Here is a 21,977-nt window from a genome sequence, read left to right on the forward strand (position 1 = left end):
AATAGAAAATATTTATGTGCATGTTAAAGCCAAAGTAATAAATCCAAATCTATACTAATATAATAAAGCGGAAGAGTTTGTTTGTTTGTTTGTTTGAACGCTAAGATCTCTGGATCTACTGGTCCGATTTACTTTGTTTTTATTTTGTATGAAAGCTGCATTCTTCAGAAGTGCTATAGGCTATATAACATTACATTACACATATATACTAATATATTGTAAAGTACTTTCTTATTTGACATGCAATTTATTCTGCCATGTTAATAACAACTGTCGCCTCGCTACGCAACCGTTTTCGCGACATTTAGATATTCATCCTTATGAAAATAAATATAATAGTCACTTTTAGGATTTTATCTAGATTGAAATTATAGTTTACTGTATAACATTCTAATACATAATAAAGGAGATGTCACTGATTCGAAATGACCTAGCCTTCGGGCGGCATAGTATGAGTACGACCGACGCGAAAATATTCTTATAGTTCAAGCAAGCGTAGCCGCGTCCGGGTCCACTAGTGTTAGATAAACATAAACAATCCTAGCCGTACCTATGTATGAAATATCTACTAAATAGTAAATACAGATCAAGTATAAATTTATAACTTTGTGCCATCGACAATATTTTATATGTATATGTTCTATATCGGCAATATATAAGGAAAAACCACTCGTAGTGTCTTCGTTCTGTTTCCTTTTATATTTTTAAGAAATGCAGTCAGAAACTGTTCAAAAAGTTGAGAATCGAAATTTTATTATTCGTTTGTTGCTTGTCGCTTGAGGTATTATAACAACTTTCTATAGTGTTGTGAATTTAAAAAAAAATTCAAAAATAATTATTTTCTCTAAATTTTATTTGTATAAACCAATATTTTTACCTCTCTATAAACTAAGCACTTTGACTTTTCTAAGAAAATATTCTCATCCACTTCTGACTTTGAATCACTGGGACTGGGCAATATGTACCTAATAAGAAGTTACCTGTAACAAGGAATGCAATGAAGATTGACAGATCTCATTGTACTGCACCGAGTGACTCTGGTTCGATACAAGGACTTCTAAGATCTAGGGCGTCAACAGGATGGATGGCTGAGCGTGGGGCACTTGTCTCCTACGTGTAATAATAGCTAGTTGTTTGAAACATATGTGATACACCTTCATGGTATATAAATAACAAGAAATTTTATCTAAAATGACTTTTATTATCATAATAATACATACAGCAATAGAAAAGTTTACACATAAGTATATGTACATTATTGATTATTATTACCCGCCATTTGAAATACATTAAATAAACTATCTATTCGAGGCCGTCATGGCGCAGCGGCACAAGGGTGTGACTGTAACGCGACGGTAGTGGGTTCGATCCCCACTCGAGGAAGTGAAATATTTATTTACGTTTATATTTACATTTCTTCGCTCTGGTGTCGAGGCAAAGCGCGGTGCTGAGTTCTGCCACTCAACACACAAAGCCTCCAGAATTCGGCAGAAAGTGGGAAACGGAGTGTCTTAATACTAGATTCCTTCTGCCTACCCTGGTGTGTTCGGGTTCGAATCCTGTTACGTTCAAATTAGATATTTTTTTCTAAAATCTCTTTTCTATCTTTATTGTACAATATAATGTTTATAGTACTAAAATTAAGTATACTTGCTATTCTGTCGCCATTGAGTTATATTTGATTAGTAAAATAGAATAGGCAGAATATATAGACTAAACGGTCGTGATGGAGATTTCCTTTTGTTTAATAGTCTGATAGCAATTTAACTGAATAGTTGCGGTGTCTAGTAATGACGCATATTGTCGCTATAGATTATAGATAAATAGTTTTTACTTGAAGTACGGTAATCACGATAAATATTTTAATTAGTTTATAAGATATGGATTCGTGTGGAATTTTTATATTCAATAAAATAAATCTATGATTAAAAGAAAATATTTAATAAATTTAATTACATACAATTATTTAGATAAAATCATGACTTACATACATTTCGTGACAAGGTATGTTGAGAGGTATTATTTTATAAATTATGTTCGCACAATGTAAACATTTTATAAAATGAAAGTCTTTAAAAGGTTTTATAAATTAGTTTAGACAAAAAAAATGCAAGTAGCATTTCAACATATTAAAATTCATTGGCATTACAAATCATTCAATTATATAATACATAAAATAACTAATATTTTATAATACATTTTATTTTTAATATTTAATAATAAAAGAAAATTGTATATAGCTGTGAAATAGTTAAAAAAATCGATAGACACACAGACAATCCAATGTTTCTAAAGATATCCAAAATATTGGAGGGTACAGTAGAAACACCCCAATACCTTCAAAATTACATAAATCATTCATAACCTATTAAATATGTTACACAATAACGCTATTCATAATATAAAAATTATGTGATATACCCATACGAGGCAAAAGCAAAATTTACTTTCACATAACAAAGTTGGCTATACCACTTATTCTTATATTGTTTAATTCTTACATATAAAAAACAACAATTTATCTTCGTCTTAATTGTAGCCAATAAGACCAGTTTAAATTACTTTAACTCTAAGAACTGTAAATTAGCTTTAATGATGTAATACTTTTCTATTTATTTTAATTTAGACATTCCTATTAATAAAAAACAAAATAAAAATTGTAACTATAACATAATATAAAGTTTGCCAACTAATTTACACAATTATCACTATATCATAATTTGGATGATTCATATAATTGACATAAAAATGCTATTTGATAATTACAATTAGTAAGTTTCATTTTCGAACAATTTCTTTATGGTGAACCCGCAATAGCCAATACAAAAGACATATATTTAGAGGGTAAACGAGTGTGATTGATTGCACACTGATAGTTTATATTATAGGATACTTAAGTTAATGATGACTGAAAGTTTTCAGTTAGAGCATCTAACGAAATTAAGACTGAACTTCTGTGGTCAAATTATAGTAAAATTGTTAGAAAACATTTTGCATTTTGTATCTTAACGGTAATTTTAGCTGTGAACATAAATAAACTTTTTTTAATACCATATCCCATGCTACGTAATTTTTGAAAAAAAAAAACGTTAACAGTATGCTTATACTGTATAAGTTTAGTAATGGGTAAAGAAAAAATAATAAACATTTAGTAACTCGTTAAAACATACGCGTTGGTTTTTATGACAAAACATTTGACATCCTTAAATGGGCAATAGTTATATGGTTTACCCTAATACTTTTCGAATGACTATCTACTGACTCCCAATACTAAAGGTGAGACATTACAATAGTGGGAAATAGCAATCGTTGTTGCAGTGTATGGCCGCAGTGAGCGCCGCGCGTAGGGCGTGCGCGCTGCCGGGCGCGGGAAGCAGGGGGAGCACCCGTGCGCCCCCTGCGCTGTGACCCGGGCCTGCTGCCCCCGCAGCGCCAGTATAGCGCGCCACGCGGGCCATCGCCGCGGCGTTTATCTACGATTAAAGCAACTGGCTATTTTCCTTTTTTTTACAAGTAAGCAATAAGATAATGTTAGTTTTAATTCGTAAGATAACTGTTTAAAGTTCATACAAAAGTTTATAAATTTATTAATTGTATTTTTAAGGTTAGTTGTGGCGCAGAGGTACAAAGTATGATTGTAAACGCGACTGGTTGTGGGTTCGATCCTTACTCGAGGAAATGAAGTATTGATTTATATTTTAATTTCTTCGTTTTGGTATCGCTGCAAAGCGCGGCGTTGAGTTCAGCCACTAACACGCAATGGCCCCAGAATTCCGAGGTATTGCACAGGCATTGGGGGACGGAGCGTCTTGACATTAGGTTCCTACTGCCTACACAGGCAGCTATATGACATAGCGTGAAGCAGATTTATTTAATTTGTATTTTTAAATATCGTCGTTTTTAAATTGCCTCGCCCCTGAAGCCTTGCTCTTGCATCCCCCGATTAACACAATTCTTTTATAGTTTCTTTCACTTATTTGTATCCTTTTACACCAGTTCGCTAACAGTATAATAATTAATTAGCTTTACATATCAATGCTCAATGTATATTATTATAAACATCAACATTGGTCGTATTTTTTCGTAATTCAAAAGAATCAAAAATCTTTATACAAATTACGATAATGTAGAAAAAAAACTTATTAGAAGTCATTATAGTTGTCAGTCAATTCTGTTTATAAAATGAATAATAATGTAGTACAAGCAGACAAAGCCGCGGGCGGGTTCTAGTTCTTTAATATTTAAAAAAAAATGATTATAAAAGTTAAAATCAAAGAACAAAATAGACACAGACGAAATAAATCCGTGATGTAAAAGTACTTTAAGTAAAATTATTTTGGCCTAATTATAAGTACCTGAAATTCGTTGTCTTCGTCGGCGACGGCTCGTGACTCCGATACATTGGTTGCGGATTTTTGCATCACAAGTAACTGAGAAAAAAATGTTAGTAATAAACATTATTTGTCGTAACATAATATTTAGTTGTAAATAAAAACTATAAACAATATATTAAAAATATCTATGTTATACAGTATACATACCTCAATTGCTTGATCCTGATAGGGACCGAGTGTACAACATTTTAAATCAATCATTTCCAATATCCGTTCTGTTTCTGGTTCAACTATAACTAAAAACTGAAATTAAAATAATCATATAATTATTTTTATCTAGGATTAAATCATTTTCATTAAGGTTTTCATTATTTCTTAATATAAGCTGACATTAGTTAGTAATGTTATAAGCTCCAATACTTTTGTTTTCTTTCACGCTGTACCCCACATAGCAGGGTAAGTAGAGGGAACCTAGTATTAAGATAGTCCGTTCTTCATTTTCCGTCTTAAATTTTCAAGAAATTGCGAGTTGAGAGGGTGGAACTCAACAACACTCCAACATTAATTACAAATATTAAGCATAGTAAGTACCTTGTGAGTAACCAGTAACTGTAAGGATGTATTATTGAGGGTAACATTGAATCCAGCAAGTGCGTGTATCTCAGATAAAAGGAACTCCCACCGCACGCAGTCTCGTCTCCATCCACTGGGCACGCCCTGCGATATAGATGCTTTCATACTAGCTCTAGGCTGAAAATTAGATAGTTAGAATCAACACTTAAATCTGCTTTGAAAATAAAAAAAAATATTAATATAAAGAAAATAATATTCATTATTTTTTTACGGTATACCTCACACATAGCAGGGTAAACAATTTCTCGAAAATTGGGGAATGGCATGTCCTGACACTAGATTCTCTTTATCTACACAACACACATATGGGGTATACAATGAGAAGCTAAAAAAAATAAAATCAAAGATATTAAAAAAATACCTGTGGTACGGGATCCCATCCAGTTTGAGTAAGAAGGCCGTGTCCAGCATAAGCCACTAAATCAGCTGTGGCACTTAGCGGCTTCGTTATAGCGCCTAGTAGGCCACGACGCAACGCCGCCGCTCCACTCTCACTCTCACCTACTGCTACCCCTACTAAGGGGTGATGGGCTAATCCTCCGACTGCACCTAAATTAAATATTTTTAACATTTTTTAAGTATTATTTTACAGTAATATAGTTAGCATTTCTATAGGTAGATTTTTACATAATCCCGATACACAATGATATCGTTATTAAATATTCAAAATATTTTGTTAAATATTTACATTTGATATTTTACATACGAATACCATACAATATAATAAATTACTATTATTATAAACTTACCAAGTATGTTAATGGCAAAATTTGTAACTCCAGCAACAAGACCTGCCATCAAGTTTGGTGGCGGACGTCTCCTATAAAAAAAGGCATTGTTCACATTTCATTGTTACATCACTGTAGTGTGTACCTATGTCTAGTATTAATAAATGTAATTTGTTGTATTCTGTCAAACACATAGCAAAAAAAACTATAATAACAACATAAGACGGTAAACGTGATGATAGTGGGTTCGATTCTCGCATGAAATGTAAAAGTACAGCGTGGAATTCCGCCACTCAGGATGCTGTGTCTCGAATCCAAGCAGAAAGCGGAGAACGCAGTGTTTTCATATTGTACCCCTTAACTTGCTAAGTGGGAAAAAAATAAAGTAAAAAATTAAAGTCAAACCTTGTCCACCGAGGTTTCTGAATCAATTTCGGGGAGAAAAAATTAAAATCTTATAAATTTCTGATTTTCAGAGATTTTTTCGCGATCTCGCTAGACAGACGGACTAAAAAGTTTTAAGACGTAGGTCAAAAAAGGGATCACTTACCCTTTTTATGACTTAAGGAATTCCGATTCCTAAAAACGAGAAGCCTTTCTTAAAGTTTAATACAGTACCTGGCTGCAGCAGCTCTTCTCGCGTGATCGTCATCGCCTGCCAGCAGATCGAGGTTTCTCGCCAGCGAGCCGGCGGCCGAGCTCAGGGATCGCAGTAGGGCCCCGGCGGCGGCGGACGCCACGCCTCGCACGCCTCCCCCCGCACTGCCCACACGAGCGGCCAGCGCCCCCGGAGCACCTAGCAGCTCAAGACCACCAACTACCCAGCCTGGAATATGACAACAAGTTTATTTTTAATGTATCTACAACTACCATCAATTAATTTTATCATCAGTGAATCCATAAGATGTAAAATAGTGTCATCGCATTTATTAAAAGCAATCGCACTAAAGAATCAATAAACAACTTACCGGCTCCTAGTATGGCAGCAGATAAATAGTGAACAGTGAGCGCATGTGTCAATCTTTCTGTAGATGTCATTACATCTTGTAAGTGAAAGGCGCTTAGTCGTAAAGGACTCTCATCCAGCGCTATGTACATACGCACCTGTGGAATTCATTAATAGTTTTATATAATTTAACGTCTAAATTAGCTTCTATGTACAAATTATTCAAAATAAACAATAATATGACCATATACACAAAACCACACCCAAATATCCAAAATGCGTCATGAACTAAAACGAAAAATTATACTTCTATAATAAAACACGACGAGAGTATACATCAAAACATTCTTACAGCTGTATGTAACGTCAATGTCAAGTCCAATGGGTGGATATGTAATTTCCTTAATCTCAATGGTTTTTCTAAATTATTTATTTCGATGAGGGCAATAGCTTCCGATGTCTGTGTGGTGGGTGGTACGGCGAGGTGGTAGAGATCCACTGCGGCACCAACGTACGCATCCTCTATATAGAGGCCCAAGGGCCCCAGACGCATTTCGACTTCTGTTAGTTCTGTTCAAAATAGATACAGTTTAGATTTTTGATATATTTGTGTTATTAAATATAATACAATTATATGTAATACACAAAAAAATACATAATACAATAATTGCTATATAATATTTTTCTATTATAAATTAAAATCAGCTTCACGTTGTCTAGTGAGGAAGCCTAGTGTCAAGTCCGTTTCCCACTTTCCGCTGAATTTTGGAGGCATTACGTTATGAGAGGCAGGACTCAACTCCGCGCTTTGCATGAGGAAAAATAATAATAATTGTATTAGGCTTTTATAGAGTAGTTAAAACTGTGGTCTCATTTAAAGTAAAAAAAAAGCTCCGTATACGAAAAAATATTATTAGATGCCTTTATTAATGTAATAGAACTCAAACCTCATTTGAATAGCGGAACATAAATGTAATCGAATTATTTTCACATCCTCGCTCTGGTAGCAAGACAAACCGCGTCGTTGAATTACATCACTCAACGCGCAATGTCTCCAAATTTGGACGTTGCGCGAGGTTTCCTGTCTACCCTATAGTATGTGTAAAATAATTTTAAAAATACTATAATGCAAGATTTAAGACATGTAAATAACATTTTTAATATCCCACCTTGATAACAACTATCAGCCACTGTCCACTTGTCATGGCATGTGCGTACCAACAGCCTGGCCTCGTCAGACCTCATGGAGAACACCTCATTGAACATTCCCCACAGCGGCGGCCACCGTTCGTTCGCTTGCTCCGCTCGCGTTGTCGCCACCACGGCGAAGTCGTACTGCTCTGTTGCGTACTGACCGTTATCGATCTGAACGTCCGCTATTGATAGAGTTGTTCGAATTTTCTGTAAGTAAAGAATATATATTTAATTAGTAATTAATGTTACATTCTCTTTTTATACAAGTAAGTATTATGATGATGGTATACTTTTGAATAAATCTATGGTAGATTTAGAATTGAATTATAATCTAGAGCTTTGAACTTTCGTTATTTTAGCTTTTACGATCACTGTATTATTTTAAAGAATTATATTATCTTTATATTATTACCTTTATTACGAAAACTTTGATACTCTTTCTTATAGAAGAGGTGTTTAAGAGAAAAGAAATAAATATTTAGTAACACATTACTATTTGTTTATTATAAACAAAGATAATAATAATAGTTAATAAATCTGTTATGTTATAATAAATTTCCGCAATGTATTGTAAATTTGCCACTGTAAAAAATTAAAGTAGCTGTAAAAACAATGCTTACAAATAAAGTTTATTGTACTGTGGAAGAATATTTACACGATATAGATGTATGGAATTAATATCTGTTGAATGTCCAGTTAATGTAATAATTAAATTATATCATTGGCCTAGAAAACGTAAACGAAAAGTTTCTTCTTAACAGAACTGCCTTCCGAGCTGGTGGAAGCTTTTATTTACATGTTTATTAGAAGATTTAAAGTGCTTAAAATAGTTTATTTGATTAAATAATATTTTGAATTTGAATTAATCCTGTCACTATTTCTACACTATAGGTTCAACTCGTAATCCAAAATTGTTATTTACTAGTTATGTTGTTGTCTTACCCTAGTATCCGCAAGTACTAAAACACCAATCCGCTGAAAGTGTGCGGCAACTAAAGACAACACATCCGCTGAAGCGCCCAATGTTATCACCAAGCTGCCTATCACACATCGCACTCGTTCCCGCTCTGGCCACATTTCATTACTATCTGACCAATCTGCAAATAAACATTTTATATTTTGTATCTTTATATTATATCCTTCATAATTATTGCAATGTAGGTAGAGGAAACTTAATTTAGATAGGCACCGGCCAATTTTCGAGACATTTCGTGTTGAGTGTCTTGTTTACACTTTGTTTTGTTACTTAAGCGATGAAATTAAAATGATTCATTCTTATTAACGGGAATCGAATCGCCACGGCGGTCTCATAACATGATAGGTTATATTTGTAATAAACATTTATTATTACAAATGTAAGGTAATGAAAATGAAAGACTGAAAGAAGCGTTTGTCGAAAAAAATATAACTAAACTATTTCAGAAAAAAAATAATTAGGAAATAATGTGTTGTCGCTTAATACTGAAACTTGTTTATAAAAAAAAATATTTACGACTAAATTCTTAAAACAAATTAAAAATGATTAAAAGAAAAAACAATAAATAATAACCTTTTTGAGACATAGCGTCCATAAGATAAGTATCAGAATACTCCATGCTACCGACGTTCATCTCCTCGTTATTGTACGCCTCTGTAAATTCGGTTTACTTTTAAGAAGAAATAGCAAATTAAAAAAAAATGTATGAAAAATAATGGTTTTAAAAAGACATTTTAACTAAAGTATAGTAAATAGAAATACAAAATAATAAAACTATTCACAATTCTAAATAAACACGTAACAAAACATAACAATAATATTATAAGGTTGATGTTTTTCCTAAAAAGTATAAAATGTCACCCACCCGCTATGTCCGCGCGGACCATACTTGAGAGTTTTAATAAAGAGGAATCGCTGTCCCTCATTGACGCTGGAATAATCACCTCAGCCATTGTTTTATCTGTCGCCTGTGAAAAATTCAAGAGATTTACAAAGTTTAGGTTCACCCAGTATTCCGCATCTAGCAAGATAGGCAGAGAAAATGTGGTATTTAGACATTCCGTCTAATTTTCTTAGAAATGGCGTATTGAGTGGTGGTACTATATACCGCTCCTCGTCTTGCTTCCAGAGAAAAAAAGTCTTTGCCCAGAGTGGGAATAGGACACACAATGGTCGCGTTCACAAATAAAAATTTTGGCGCTACGCCACAACAGGGTGAGGCGGTTAAAATTTAAAAGCTCTACATTCAATTCACTTTATAAATATTACCATTATTTTATTAATATATTTATACATAACCAAAATTAAATTATTATTCAAAGTCTATTAATATTTTAGTGAAATGTAATATCTTTCATATGTGTATTTGCTTACTTGTGAGGTACATGGTTCATTTTGGGAAGATGTTCTTTCCAGTAGCAAAGGTGGGACTTTACTGGTTGATTTTGGAAGTTGTTGTACTGTAAAATTTAAATAGTTTTATGTCATCTAATAAAAGCTTATATATAAATAAAATTGTATTAGTTCTAACAAAATAAGTATGTCCTACTAAAAAGTTTTATTTGGACATACATGTATAAAAATATATTAAGAAGCCGTAGTGGCGCAGGGGCACAAGCATGTGACTGCAACGCGACGATTGTCCGAACCTCACTCGATGAAATGAATTATTATTTATTAATATTTTCATTTCTTCGCTCTGACACCAAGACAAAAGCGCGGCGTTGAGATCCGCCACTTAACACGCAATGCCTCAAAATTCTACAGAAAGCGGGGAACAGAGTGCCTTAACACTAGGCTCCCTCTGCCTACCCTGCTGAGTGCAGGATACAGCGTAAATCTGATAAAAAATGTAAGAATATCCAAGAACTATGCTTACAACTTGTGCTTCCAGCAGTACTACCTATACTTTCAGCATCTGTGTCTCTCTGAAATGGAGCATAATATAACTAATTAAGTATATAAAAGTAAGTACTATAATAATGTATATAATATATTTCACTTACTTTTTCAATTGACTGGTGGTTTTCAGAGAAAGCGCCTAGCAGACGTCGACGTATATCACTTGCTGAAATATCATGCTGAAATAACAATACATTACCAATTTGAAAACTATAAAATTAAATTCCCACAATAAAAATATATATCTTAATAAAAAAAATAGATTTTTATGTATATGGCCAAATCACACAAAATATTTTCTTAAATAAAATTACCGCCAATTTAAAATTATTTTTAGAAGTAATGGATGAGGCCTTAAGCAAACTTACCAAGTCGGGTAAGCCTTTGTTAGTGTGTGGGGACTTTAATGTTAATATTTTGGAAAGTTTAAGTCCCACCATAAATTTATTAAGTCTTTTTAAGTCACACAATTTACTTAATTTATTTATGGAGCCAACCAGAATAACTCCTACGACTAGTACTTGTATAGATAACATATTTACTGACATTATTCCATGCTACAAAAGCATTATTAATAAATTGGATTCTGACCACTCTGGTCAGCTAGTAGAATTCTCTAGTAAGAAAAAACAGGTGGCTAAGAGAAAAATTGCTTTTGTACCTGTCACAGCTAGTCGTTTGGAACGTATGAGAGTTAGTTTACTAACTAATTTACTAGTTTTAGATATAACTTTACCTCCTAATTCTTTGTACAATTCTTTTTTTTACTCTTTTATTAATAAATTTCATTCAATATTTACTCCCAAAGAGATTACAATTACCGATAGTCCTATCTTTGGTGACTGGGCCACAGCAGGTATTTTTAAGAGTAGGGAGACGCTGTATATGTTATATTATGAAGAACAGTTTAATAGTGGTGAAGAGTTTAAAGAGTACTTAAAATCTTACTCTAAAATTTTCAAAAGTGTTTGCAAAATTGCAAAATCTTTATTTATTAAAACAAAAATCAGAAATAGTAATAATAAAATTGAAGCCACTTGGAAGGTTCTTAATGCCGAGACTGGGAGAACTAGAGTGAAAGATTCTAATTTTAAACTTAGTATTGACGGTTACATTGTTGATTCCGATTTGGAAGTGGCCATTGCATTTGAAAAGTTTTTCTCTACTTTCCCAGTCAGTCTAACAAACGATTTAGGTTCTTCTACCACTATTGCAGAATCGTTAATTAAAGACAATGTTCCCGAATTTTATAATGGTTTCGTTTTCCGTCATGTAAATTATTCAGACATTAGTGTAGCTTTCAAATCAATTAGTATGAAAAAGACAGCCGACTTGTGGGGTGTCTCAGTTAATATCATAAATTCTTTAATTGATATTTTGATTCCTGATTTAGTTACAATTTTTAATAGATGTATTGATTGTGGAGTGTTTCCTGATTTGATGAAATATAGTAAAATAACTCCATTGTTTAAATCAGGTAGTACGCAAGACCCTACAAATTTCAGACCGATTTCAGTACTACCTACGTTTAGTAAAATTTTTGAAAAGCTGATACTCAGTCAGCTTCTTACTTATTTTAATAAAAATAAATTACTGCACACAGGTCAATTTGGTTTCACTCGTGGAAGGTCAACATCTGATGCTGGGGTCAAATTATTAGAGAGTGTATTCGCGGCTTGGGAGGAGTCACGTGATGCCTTTGGGGTGTTTTGTGACTTGTCCAAAGCATTTGACTGTGTGCAGCATAAAACTCTTATCAGGAAGCTACACCACTATGGTATAAGAGGCATTGCTTTGGATCTTCTCACTTCTTATTTAAGTGATAGGATTCAAAAAGTAAATGTCAACGGGAAACTATCACACGGGTCACCTGTAGCATTGGGGGTGCCACAAGGCTCTATTCTGGGTCCGTTTTTGTTCCTTTTGTACATCAATGACTTACCTCACCTTATGAGAGATATCTGTGAAATAGTGTTGTTTGCAGATGATACATCTTTAGTTTTTAAGGTTAATAGACGGCAATTGGAAATTGACGATGTAAACAATGCTCTTTCTAGGATATTACACTGGTTTAGTGTCAATAACTTGCTTTTAAATAGTAGTAAAACTAAATGTATCAGGTTCTTTACTAAGAATGTGCAACAAGTAGAAACCAGGGTTTTGATGAACAATGAGGAACTTAAAGTAGTTAATGAAACTGTTTTCTTAGGTATAACATTAGATGCTAAGTTACAATGGGGTCCGCATATAGAAACTTTATCTGGTAGACTTAGTTCGGCAGCGTATGCTGTCCGTAAGATTCGTCAACTGACCGATGTTGACACCGCGCGTTTAGTATACTTCAGCTATTTTCATAGCATTATGTCTTACGGCCTATTACTTTGGGGTAGTGCCGCTGACATAGATACCATTTTTGTGCTCCAAAAACGGGCTGTCCGAGCAGTCTATAAAATGGGTCCACGGGAGTCACTAAGAAATAAATTCAAAGACTTTAACATCCTCACACTACACTCCCAATATATTTACGATAACTTAGTATATGTGCATAAAAATATTAATAAATTTAATAAAAACAGTGACCTCCATCAACATAATTTAAGAAATAAAAATAAGCTTGCTGTGCCCTTCTCTAGGCTCCATAAAGTATCTCACTCATTCGTAGGTCAAAGTATACACTTTTATAACAAACTTCCAAACGACATGGTTAATTTATCACTGAACAAATTTAAAAAAGTGGTAAAGCACAGGCTCTGCCAAAAAGCATATTACTCTGTTAAAGATTATGTTCGCGATAAAGATGTTTGGAAATGAGTTGCTCTATTTCTAAGTTAAAATTGTTAATTGTAATTTGTAACAAATGTTGGCATTTAAAAAGAGTGGCCATGAGTTTCTTTGCCTGTATCTTCTCATGAGCTCAACCATTTGAACGGGCTTTTTTCAAGTCAAAATTGCACATTTTTTTTTGTTATTTTTAATTTGCATTTTTTTTTCTACTTTATGACATGTCCAAGTAAATGTTAAGCATTTTTATGGAATAAAGATATTTTGACTTTGACTTTGACTTTGACCTATGCTATACATCTAGCCTTCTTATGTATACATCTAAGTGATTATCAGAATAGCAGCTGCAGTTTCATCTAAATCCGTTTAGTAGTTTTAACGTGAAAATTGATCAAAAACCTTTCTCAAACTAATTACTATAGTAGTATTCTGTTACTTAGACAAATATCCCCAATAACACATTATTTCACATATCTCCCATGAACCCGTACCTACAGTGATCGGTTACAATTTTATTATATGTATACATTTCCTCACTTGGTCCACGTCCAGCAGTTCAATTAGCGTAGAATGTGGGTAGGTGCGAACTCGCACTTTAATCGTAACTCCGCCTGTCAACTGTAGCAACTGCTCGCCATCAGCCACCGCGATCGGTTGACACCATTCGTATGATGTGTCATCTAGGAAATATGTTTATATTACTAGTGGTCCAAACGCCGCCTTAATCCGCCCGCTTAAATCTATCGTTATGTTATAGCCAAATACACAAAATCTTTACATCAAATATTTTGTTATTCTGAATTATGAGCTATATACTGTAAAGTTTAATCTATATCCGTTCAGTAGTTTTTGTGAGAAAGTGGACACGTAACACGTACACGACTATAACGGTAACACGGTCGCAAGCGCAACGGTTAGCAGTTCGATTCCCATCAAAGGGAATGAGTTAGTTAGAGTAATGGAAATGCGCAATGTTTCCAAAATTGGAGAGGCGCGTGTGGAACAGTGTGTCGTAACACTGGTTGATGATTCCAAAGAAAAAATAAGGAGGAAAGGATATAAAAGTAACAGAAGTAATAATACAACAAACCTCGACATTGCCCCACAGTGAGGAAAGGTAAAGGGGGTCGAGCGGGTTGTGCGGGAGGCGGGTAGCGCGCGCTGTACGCCGGCGTCGAGTAGTGCGTCACGCCGCTAGACTTTACTACGCACCACCATTTTATACCCGGGCATTCTTGTTCCACCTCAAATAAATGAATTTCATTTAAAGTCGATTATTCGATTTATAGTAAAAAAACATTATGATTATGCTATTAATTTACTTAATTTTAATAATTATAGAGATATTATAATTCATTTCTCAAAATTATTCAAATCGCTATACTTCCAGGAAATCAATCAAAAGCTTTTATGTGTCATCATTTAAGTAAATAATTGTTTACATAGTACCAAATACCTAAATATAGTGTATTTTTTTATAAAAATCTAGTATAAGCCTATATCAAATGCAAAGTATTCTGTATTCATTTGAAAAAGTTGAATCCAAAACAGTATTACAGTAAATTGTTTCTTGAAATCTAGTCATTTTCATTTGTAAGCGCTTCGTTACGGACATATTTCATGAACACTACTGACCTGAATATTAGCCACAGTAGTTTCGGTGTTAGTGGGCTGAGCCACCGCCAGCGTGGTCTTGGTACGATTGTGCACCACGAACTGCGGGCACGGGTCCGGCGCCACTGTGATCAACCAACGACCTTCGTGACGTACTTGTGTTATTACCACCGGCACCTATATTAACATTAAATAAACCTGTTAGTTGTGTTGTTGTACTTTACATTTAAATGAATATATGTAAACTTAATTCGTTGCTGTATAGTATTACGTAAGCATTTTATCACAATTATTAAATTACATTGACGTATAAGCTATTGTATTAATTGTATGATAAACTTGTAACCAATCAATAAATAATATTAATAAATAAACATATAAAATAATGCAATAGATATAGAATAATTTATCTAATGGTCTAAAATAATATTTATTACCGAACATCCGTCAAGATTAGTGAGCGCGATGGCTCTGCGCTGCAATGGCGTGCCTAGACGCACCGGCACGGGGGTGGTAGCGGGTTGCGTCTTCGACGGTAGGGCAATACAAAGGAACGCTCTCACCTCCTCCGCATCCCTACCCCGCCAGCGACCACTCATGTGGAAGTGGGAGAGTGGGGTGCCTTCGAGACTAATTAAAAATTGTATTTATTGATGATAATAATAATAAAATTTACATAAAGCTGTTGAGGATTATTATAATAATATAGACTATTAATACTATGCATATTTACTAGTAGCACTATTTTACTGGAAACTACTATATAACCAAACTAAGCATTTTTTAACTTTACGCTTTATCCTGCACATAGCAGGGTAGGCAGAGGGAACATTTCTCATTAAGATACTTCCCTTTCCCTATTACTGCCGAATTCTCGAAGCATTACGTGCTGAGTGACGGAGCTCAACGCCGCGTTTGACTTTACCTTTTTACCAGAGCGAGGAAATAAATATCTTATATTTCATTCCTCTGAGTGTAAATCGAACCCTCAATTTTTACATTTAAAGTCAAACGCTTGTGGCACTGCGCCACGACGGCCTCCATGTAACAATAAGAAATTTATTTGCCTAATGTGCAATATTTCAAGACTTATTTCACTAAATGAACTATTTTTGTACTAAATTAGCTTATCTCATAAACATACCTTCCTTCTTTCGTAGACTGTATAGTTTTAAATTTTTTTGGTTGTAATAAACTGTTTTTCACAATTTCAGTTGGCACTGCTACCGCTGACACCTTAAATTAACAAAAAAGTCAAGTTAATATTAAAAAAGTCAAGTTAATCAATTGTAAGAATTCAAGTGTAATTAGAGATTTTTAAGAACAAAATGCAAATGGCATATTCAAGAGTATTTATTTTATAAGACACTTATGAAATATGTAATATTAATTTAATTATTTTAATTATTATAAGCATACTAACCATAATATCAGTAGCAAGTCGATTGATTAAAACGTATGTGGATGTTATGCCTAGCACATTGATATCTTGTTTAATTTCATAGTAAATTGTTAGAAGTGCCACCTGTAAACACGGAAAATAATAAACATAACACAATTAAATGAAATAAAATCAAATTAAAAATCATTAAATAACTTATATCTCTATCTTTTATAATATATTTTATTATATATTCCTTAAATAACCTTTCAACCTTATAAGGAATATATTATATCCTGTTATAATATATTCCTTAAAAGGAATACATTAAAACAGTATACTGTGTTATAACAAAGACCACACAAACCTTCTGGCCACACTGTATCACAAAGTTGGCGGGCCGGTCGAGGGCCAAGTGGCCGGGCGGCGGGCTCTCGTAGCGGCCGGGCTCGCGCTCGCATACGCGCAGCTCACCGCTTACGAACGTCTCCCGACCCACCTCCACCGACATGAAGAAAGGTTTCTGTTCGTCATGGAAATTTTATAAAGTTACATTAACATTTTTAAAATGTTATTTAGACCGAATAGTCGATGTCGAAATCGATTAATTTTATTCGAAATATAAGAAGTTATAAGTTTAATTTTTCGAACGTTAATTAATTTACGACTGGTTCACTAAAGTTACTACCTCAAACCTAATAAAAACCGGCCCAAGAAACCCAATAAGATTTTTTTTAATAAAACAATTCCAAGGAAAAATTGTTTAAAAATGTTAAAAATATTTAATAAATAGCCATTATCTTTTGTCAAATGATCATTCTAAGTAATGGCTTTTGTGTAGCGGACTGTTACAAAAAATCTTCCTACAGAGATAAATAAGTATATAAATAAGTTGTAATATGCGTATAAGAATGTCAGATAATAATTGGAAAGTGGGGGACAGAGTGTCATAACACTAAGTTTCCTGTCTATACGAGTATTTCGCTATAGTTCTTAAATAAGTTTGTTATTTTACCTTTTTCTTTATATCTTTATTTATCAAAATGCCTTATCATAGAATTATATAATTTAATGACCTGGAGAACAGCAGAAGGCGGTGATATAGCCACTCCCGACTCTAGTTTACAGAGGGGCGCGGCGTCATGCCCTCTAAGCGTGAGTGTTACAGGAGAGGCGTTAGCAATCAGCACCATGGGGCAAAGTTGTAATTCAAGGGAACACCCGCCACCCGCTCGAATGGCGCGATACTGGACCTGTTTTATGTATTTTATTAAAAACATAACACATAATTTTGTTAATAGTAGTTAGTAAAAAATTAAATAATGTTATAAAATTCATAGTTTATAACCCTTATTCAAGTACGAAACATTTTCCTACTATACCAGTCATACTAAAATTAATCTAACCGGAAAAAGGAAATAATGTTAATTTTTGTAAATAATGTAAATTAAAAAAATTATAATTATATAAATAGTATTAACTATTAAGATATTCAAAATTAGTAACCATACACAAATCATAAAATAAATTACCGAGACATCGCATCGGGGCTGTAAAAATGCGGGTTGCCAAGCGCCTGGCCAATGGTTTGTTACTATTGAATATGGCCACATAGGATGTGCCTCTTGCCCAGATTCTTTCAACCTATATAGAAAGTAAATTATGAAAACTTACTGGTGAATTGTTACAATTATTTTAGATTGTTTATTTACCTGCACACTGCTTTCCGCATATAACAGAGAGAACCTAGTGCCTACAACAGAGAGAACAGACCGTTCCACAATTTCTGCACAGTTTTTGAGACGTGCGTGTTCAGTGGCAGAATTCAACGCCGCGTTTTGTACACCAGAGTGGATGAAGATAATTTAAATATAAACTTTCCCCTGAGAGGGCGCCAGGACCAGACCAACTGCGCCAGGAAGGCCTTTGCTTTGTTTGATATGACAAAATATAAATGAAAAATGTACATAAAGGATGGAAGGAAATATTTTTATAGACTCTTTAAAACTTACCATTGCTGTAAAATATCAACGATATCGTCAATATTGTTAACATTGGGAGGTTTCTCGAATACAGAAGTATCCGTTACTCCATAGTGCAAGGGAACTGCATCGCGTGTGACTGGGCAGTCAACATTTCTGTAACAAAGGTACATAGGTACATATATGTTAACTAACTGATTTTTTTTATAAGCAGGTTTAAATTTTTGTATTGTTTGTGCTGTACACTGTATTCCGCATATAGTATGGTAGGCAAAGAGAATGTTAAGACCCACATGCATCGACCCGCACCGCCTTATTTTATAAATTGTCGCATATCGAGAATCAAAATAATTAGTTAATTTATTTATTACATATTAATTTGTTTGCATAACACTGCGTGTGTCCCTGCGCAACGACAGCCTCACTAGTTTTAATTTAATATTTTAATATAGCTACTAAAAATAATTAATGGTAAACTATCTCTCAGCTTTTAAATGCTACCTGCATCCAAATATCATATTGTTTTAAAATAAATCTTTCACATAAGAAGTTACTTTTTCGAATCATCAGTAAATAATAACTTAATATTTTCTGTTGTCTGTCTTCATACATTTATATCTAACAGAGTAGACAAACGTTGAGTATTGATTGAGGATATACAACGTCGCAATTTGTCACATAAATATGTAAATTAAATTAATTAAACACGACGGTTGTTTGTGAGTTTTAATCCCGCATGCGATACTAGGTTCTCTCTGCCTACTCCGCTATATTCGTATGAATCATTCAGCGTGAATTTAAAATGAAATTATTACTTATATTGGAATGTGAGTGAATGCCTAGCCGCGGTTGTGCCTGGTGCCATCAAATGCGTGACCGCTCCACGACCGTTGGCTAATTGTACTATTGTTTGACTTGTACCAGTTTGAGATGTTTGGGAGCCTGTTTCCGATGATATATGCACCTGAAATGTCCAAAGTTAATATAAATTAAATAAAAAATATTTCCATCTGCTGTTTTGTCAGCAACACAACTAAATATTATGTATAAGATATCTTACGATTTTCGGAGATTTTTTTTTATATATAAACATTCGAATTTTGTCATTTATTGTACGATGAAACGATGATATGCATTTAGCTTAGGGGGCTATTTTAAGTATTTTATTATTTTTTATTGTTAAAGAATGAAACATATGTTTACGTCGGTATCCAAAGGTAAATACGACCGCAACACATATAAAGGCCACATGGTTGCTATAATACTGTTGTCACTGCTGGCGCGCACAACGCGGCACCACACCGATGTGTACGACGTGCTTTCAGTAGGAACTATAAGAAAGAATATTCAAACATTTTATCTTTTTATAAATTCGGGACAATCGGTGTTGTGTAGCGGAATTCAACGACGCACTTTGTCTTTCCATACAATTACAGCCAGAAGCTGCGCCCTACGCCCCTATAATCAGTTACTTATGAATTTATTATAATTTTAAAATTAAAGTCTATTTCTCAATTTAAAAAGTAATTAAATATGTTATCTGCGTTTGTCGACATTTTAATTGGCTTTAGTATTTATAAATAAATTTGAAATATACTACAAATACCTTTAACAAGCCACGGCACATTTTCTTTCGGACATTCTTTTAGTGGTATATCCCCGGACCATCCTGTTTCATCTGGTGTAAATTTGACCCTGTTAATCATAAGACATCAAAAATCAAATCAGCTTCACGCTGTATCCCGCACACAGTTCTTCACTTTCCGCTGAACTTGTTGCATGGCGGACTCAACGTCGGATTTTTGCCTTGGTGCCAGAGAGAATTAATGAAAATATTAATGAATAATAATTCATTTCCTCGAACCCACAACCATCGCATTAGTTACACCATTGTGTCCCTGCGCTACGAAGGCCTCGAATCATAACGTAAACGAAAATTATACAAACCTATCACTAAGTACATATTATGCAGATATGTTGTTTTTTTTTTGAATAACTAAATTACTTACTTAAGAACCGCTTCACAATCAGAGTTACATATAACGCTTAATCCAAGATTTTCCGCTTGTAATTCACCTGAACTTACAGTTTGCCATACATAAGAAGAACGCGCACGGACCTAAAATTTTTTCTTTTAATATTATATATGAAGTCAAAATTTAAAATAAAATGAATAGTTTATTAATAAAATAATAATTTAGAATATTTTTTATTATTATCTCTGTGATGGTAGTCCAATATCTGGTAGGAAAGGAGTTATTTTATCATCACCACTTTTGCTTTGACTATTTCATATATTAATTACCTTTGAGGCCGTCGTGCGCAGCAGCACAAGAGTGTGACTGTAACGCGACGGTTGTGGGTTCGATCCCCACTCTAGGTAGTGAAATATTTATTTACGTTTATATTTCCATTTCTTCGCTCTGGTGTAGAGGCAAAGCACGGCGTTGAGTTCTGTCACTTAACACGCGATGCCTCCAGAATTCGGTAGAAAGTGGGGAACGGAGTGTCTTAACATTAGGTTCTCTCTGTCTACCCTGCTGTGTGCGGAATACAGCGTGAAGCTGATTTTTTTATTTTTATTTTTATTACCTTATAAAATAAGTTGTGGCGTAGCATGTTAGCCAGAACGAGTTTACCAGATAGGTACATATCACGACGAGAGCCGCTATCTTGAACGCGAACGTGAAGGAAAATTCCTCCTATATTAGATTCACCTTTGTCTTCTTCAATACGCACTCGGCATTTACCCTCACTGAATGGAACACCTAAAAATATTATAATAAATCAAAAAGTTACTTTATTACTCTGTGTGTCTTATAGAATATATATATATATATATATATATATATATATATATATATATATATATATATATATAATTTATATCAGGATTCACTCAGATACCACAATTATTATAATACTATCGTATTGTTGTTTTAATCGTTCACATTTGTTTTCAAGGCACTTGTAAATACATCATACAAAAAAGTCTCTTATTATGGTATTTTTAAACAATACAATAAAGAGAGATTTATTTTACGATTAATAAAATGTTAATGTTTGATATGTAAACATAAAATGAATATAAATTTAAAAGTCTTGCATTTATAATGTAGAAAAATAACATCCTATGTTATGTGAAACTATATAATACATACTTAAATTTCATTGTAAGTTGAATGAGAGATAGTAAACATAATATACATTTTATCAGTATGGTTACATACACGATGACCAGTGCCAATCTGATGTCGCACCAGCAAATGCGAATCTTAACTTCTTTGGCGATGTTGGAGATCTCCATCTGTTTTGCAGAAATTTATATGTCACTTATATATATTGAAAATGTATATTTTTAGAATGTATACTCGGGTGCAACCTCGTTCGTGTTACACATAATAAAGAATAAGTTCCGCAATCTAGCAATCAGTGGTCTTGTATAAGACAAAACTCAAAAATATAAATGTATGACTCTTTCTTTTTTTCCTGAATTAAACTGTCTT

The 21,977-nt window shown here is 33.6% G+C and overlaps 1 protein-coding gene across 3 annotated transcripts in view; it reads right to left on the reverse strand.

Moving 5' to 3' along the window:
* Nucleotides 1–1,924: 1,924 nt before the first annotated feature.
* Vps13B (vacuolar protein sorting 13B) overlaps nt 1,925–21,977 on the reverse strand; it is a 46,660-nt gene continuing 26,607 nt past the window's right edge. Inside the window, exons 56-87 of one of the 3 annotated variants that reach the window (XM_085205618.1) lie at nt 21,702–21,778; nt 21,064–21,239; nt 20,481–20,590; nt 20,078–20,166; nt 19,675–19,802; nt 19,287–19,435; nt 18,502–18,627; nt 18,022–18,133; nt 17,566–17,742; nt 16,857–17,012; nt 16,532–16,633; nt 16,253–16,344; nt 15,546–15,738; nt 15,130–15,285; nt 14,585–14,738; nt 14,032–14,174; nt 10,818–10,892; nt 10,691–10,739; nt 10,186–10,271; nt 9,677–9,779; nt 9,385–9,465; nt 8,778–8,932; nt 7,811–8,042; nt 6,994–7,211; nt 6,664–6,799; nt 6,314–6,521; nt 5,717–5,787; nt 5,329–5,516; nt 4,926–5,084; nt 4,542–4,637; nt 4,356–4,430; nt 1,925–3,473 (exon numbers count right to left, since the gene is read on the reverse strand). In XM_085205618.1, coding sequence (XP_085061744.1) covers nt 3,285–3,473; nt 4,356–4,430; nt 4,542–4,637; nt 4,926–5,084; nt 5,329–5,516; nt 5,717–5,787; nt 6,314–6,521; nt 6,664–6,799; nt 6,994–7,211; nt 7,811–8,042; nt 8,778–8,932; nt 9,385–9,465; nt 9,677–9,779; nt 10,186–10,271; nt 10,691–10,739; nt 10,818–10,892; nt 14,032–14,174; nt 14,585–14,738; nt 15,130–15,285; nt 15,546–15,738; nt 16,253–16,344; nt 16,532–16,633; nt 16,857–17,012; nt 17,566–17,742; nt 18,022–18,133; nt 18,502–18,627; nt 19,287–19,435; nt 19,675–19,802; nt 20,078–20,166; nt 20,481–20,590; nt 21,064–21,239; nt 21,702–21,778 — 4,261 coding nt within the window. In that variant the 3' untranslated portion in view covers nt 1,925–3,284. Of the gene's footprint in view, nt 3,474–4,355; nt 4,431–4,541; nt 4,638–4,925; nt 5,085–5,328; nt 5,517–5,716; nt 5,788–6,313; nt 6,522–6,663; nt 6,800–6,993; nt 7,212–7,810; nt 8,043–8,777; nt 8,933–9,384; nt 9,466–9,676; nt 9,780–10,185; nt 10,272–10,690; nt 10,761–10,817; nt 10,893–14,031; nt 14,175–14,584; nt 14,739–15,129; nt 15,286–15,545; nt 15,739–16,252; nt 16,345–16,531; nt 16,634–16,856; nt 17,013–17,565; nt 17,743–18,021; nt 18,134–18,501; nt 18,628–19,286; nt 19,436–19,674; nt 19,803–20,077; nt 20,167–20,480; nt 20,591–21,063; nt 21,240–21,701; nt 21,779–21,977 lie in introns of all 3 variants that reach the window. The other 2 variants (XM_085205617.1, XM_085205619.1) reach the window with 2 other exon arrangements.

Source organism: Heliconius melpomene, chromosome 21 (genome assembly GCF_056956725.1).
Source record: "Heliconius melpomene rosina isolate 202511_hmr_F chromosome 21, ASM5695672v1, whole genome shotgun sequence".
In the NCBI taxonomy this organism is placed as follows: Eukaryota; Metazoa; Arthropoda; class Insecta; order Lepidoptera; family Nymphalidae; genus Heliconius; species Heliconius melpomene.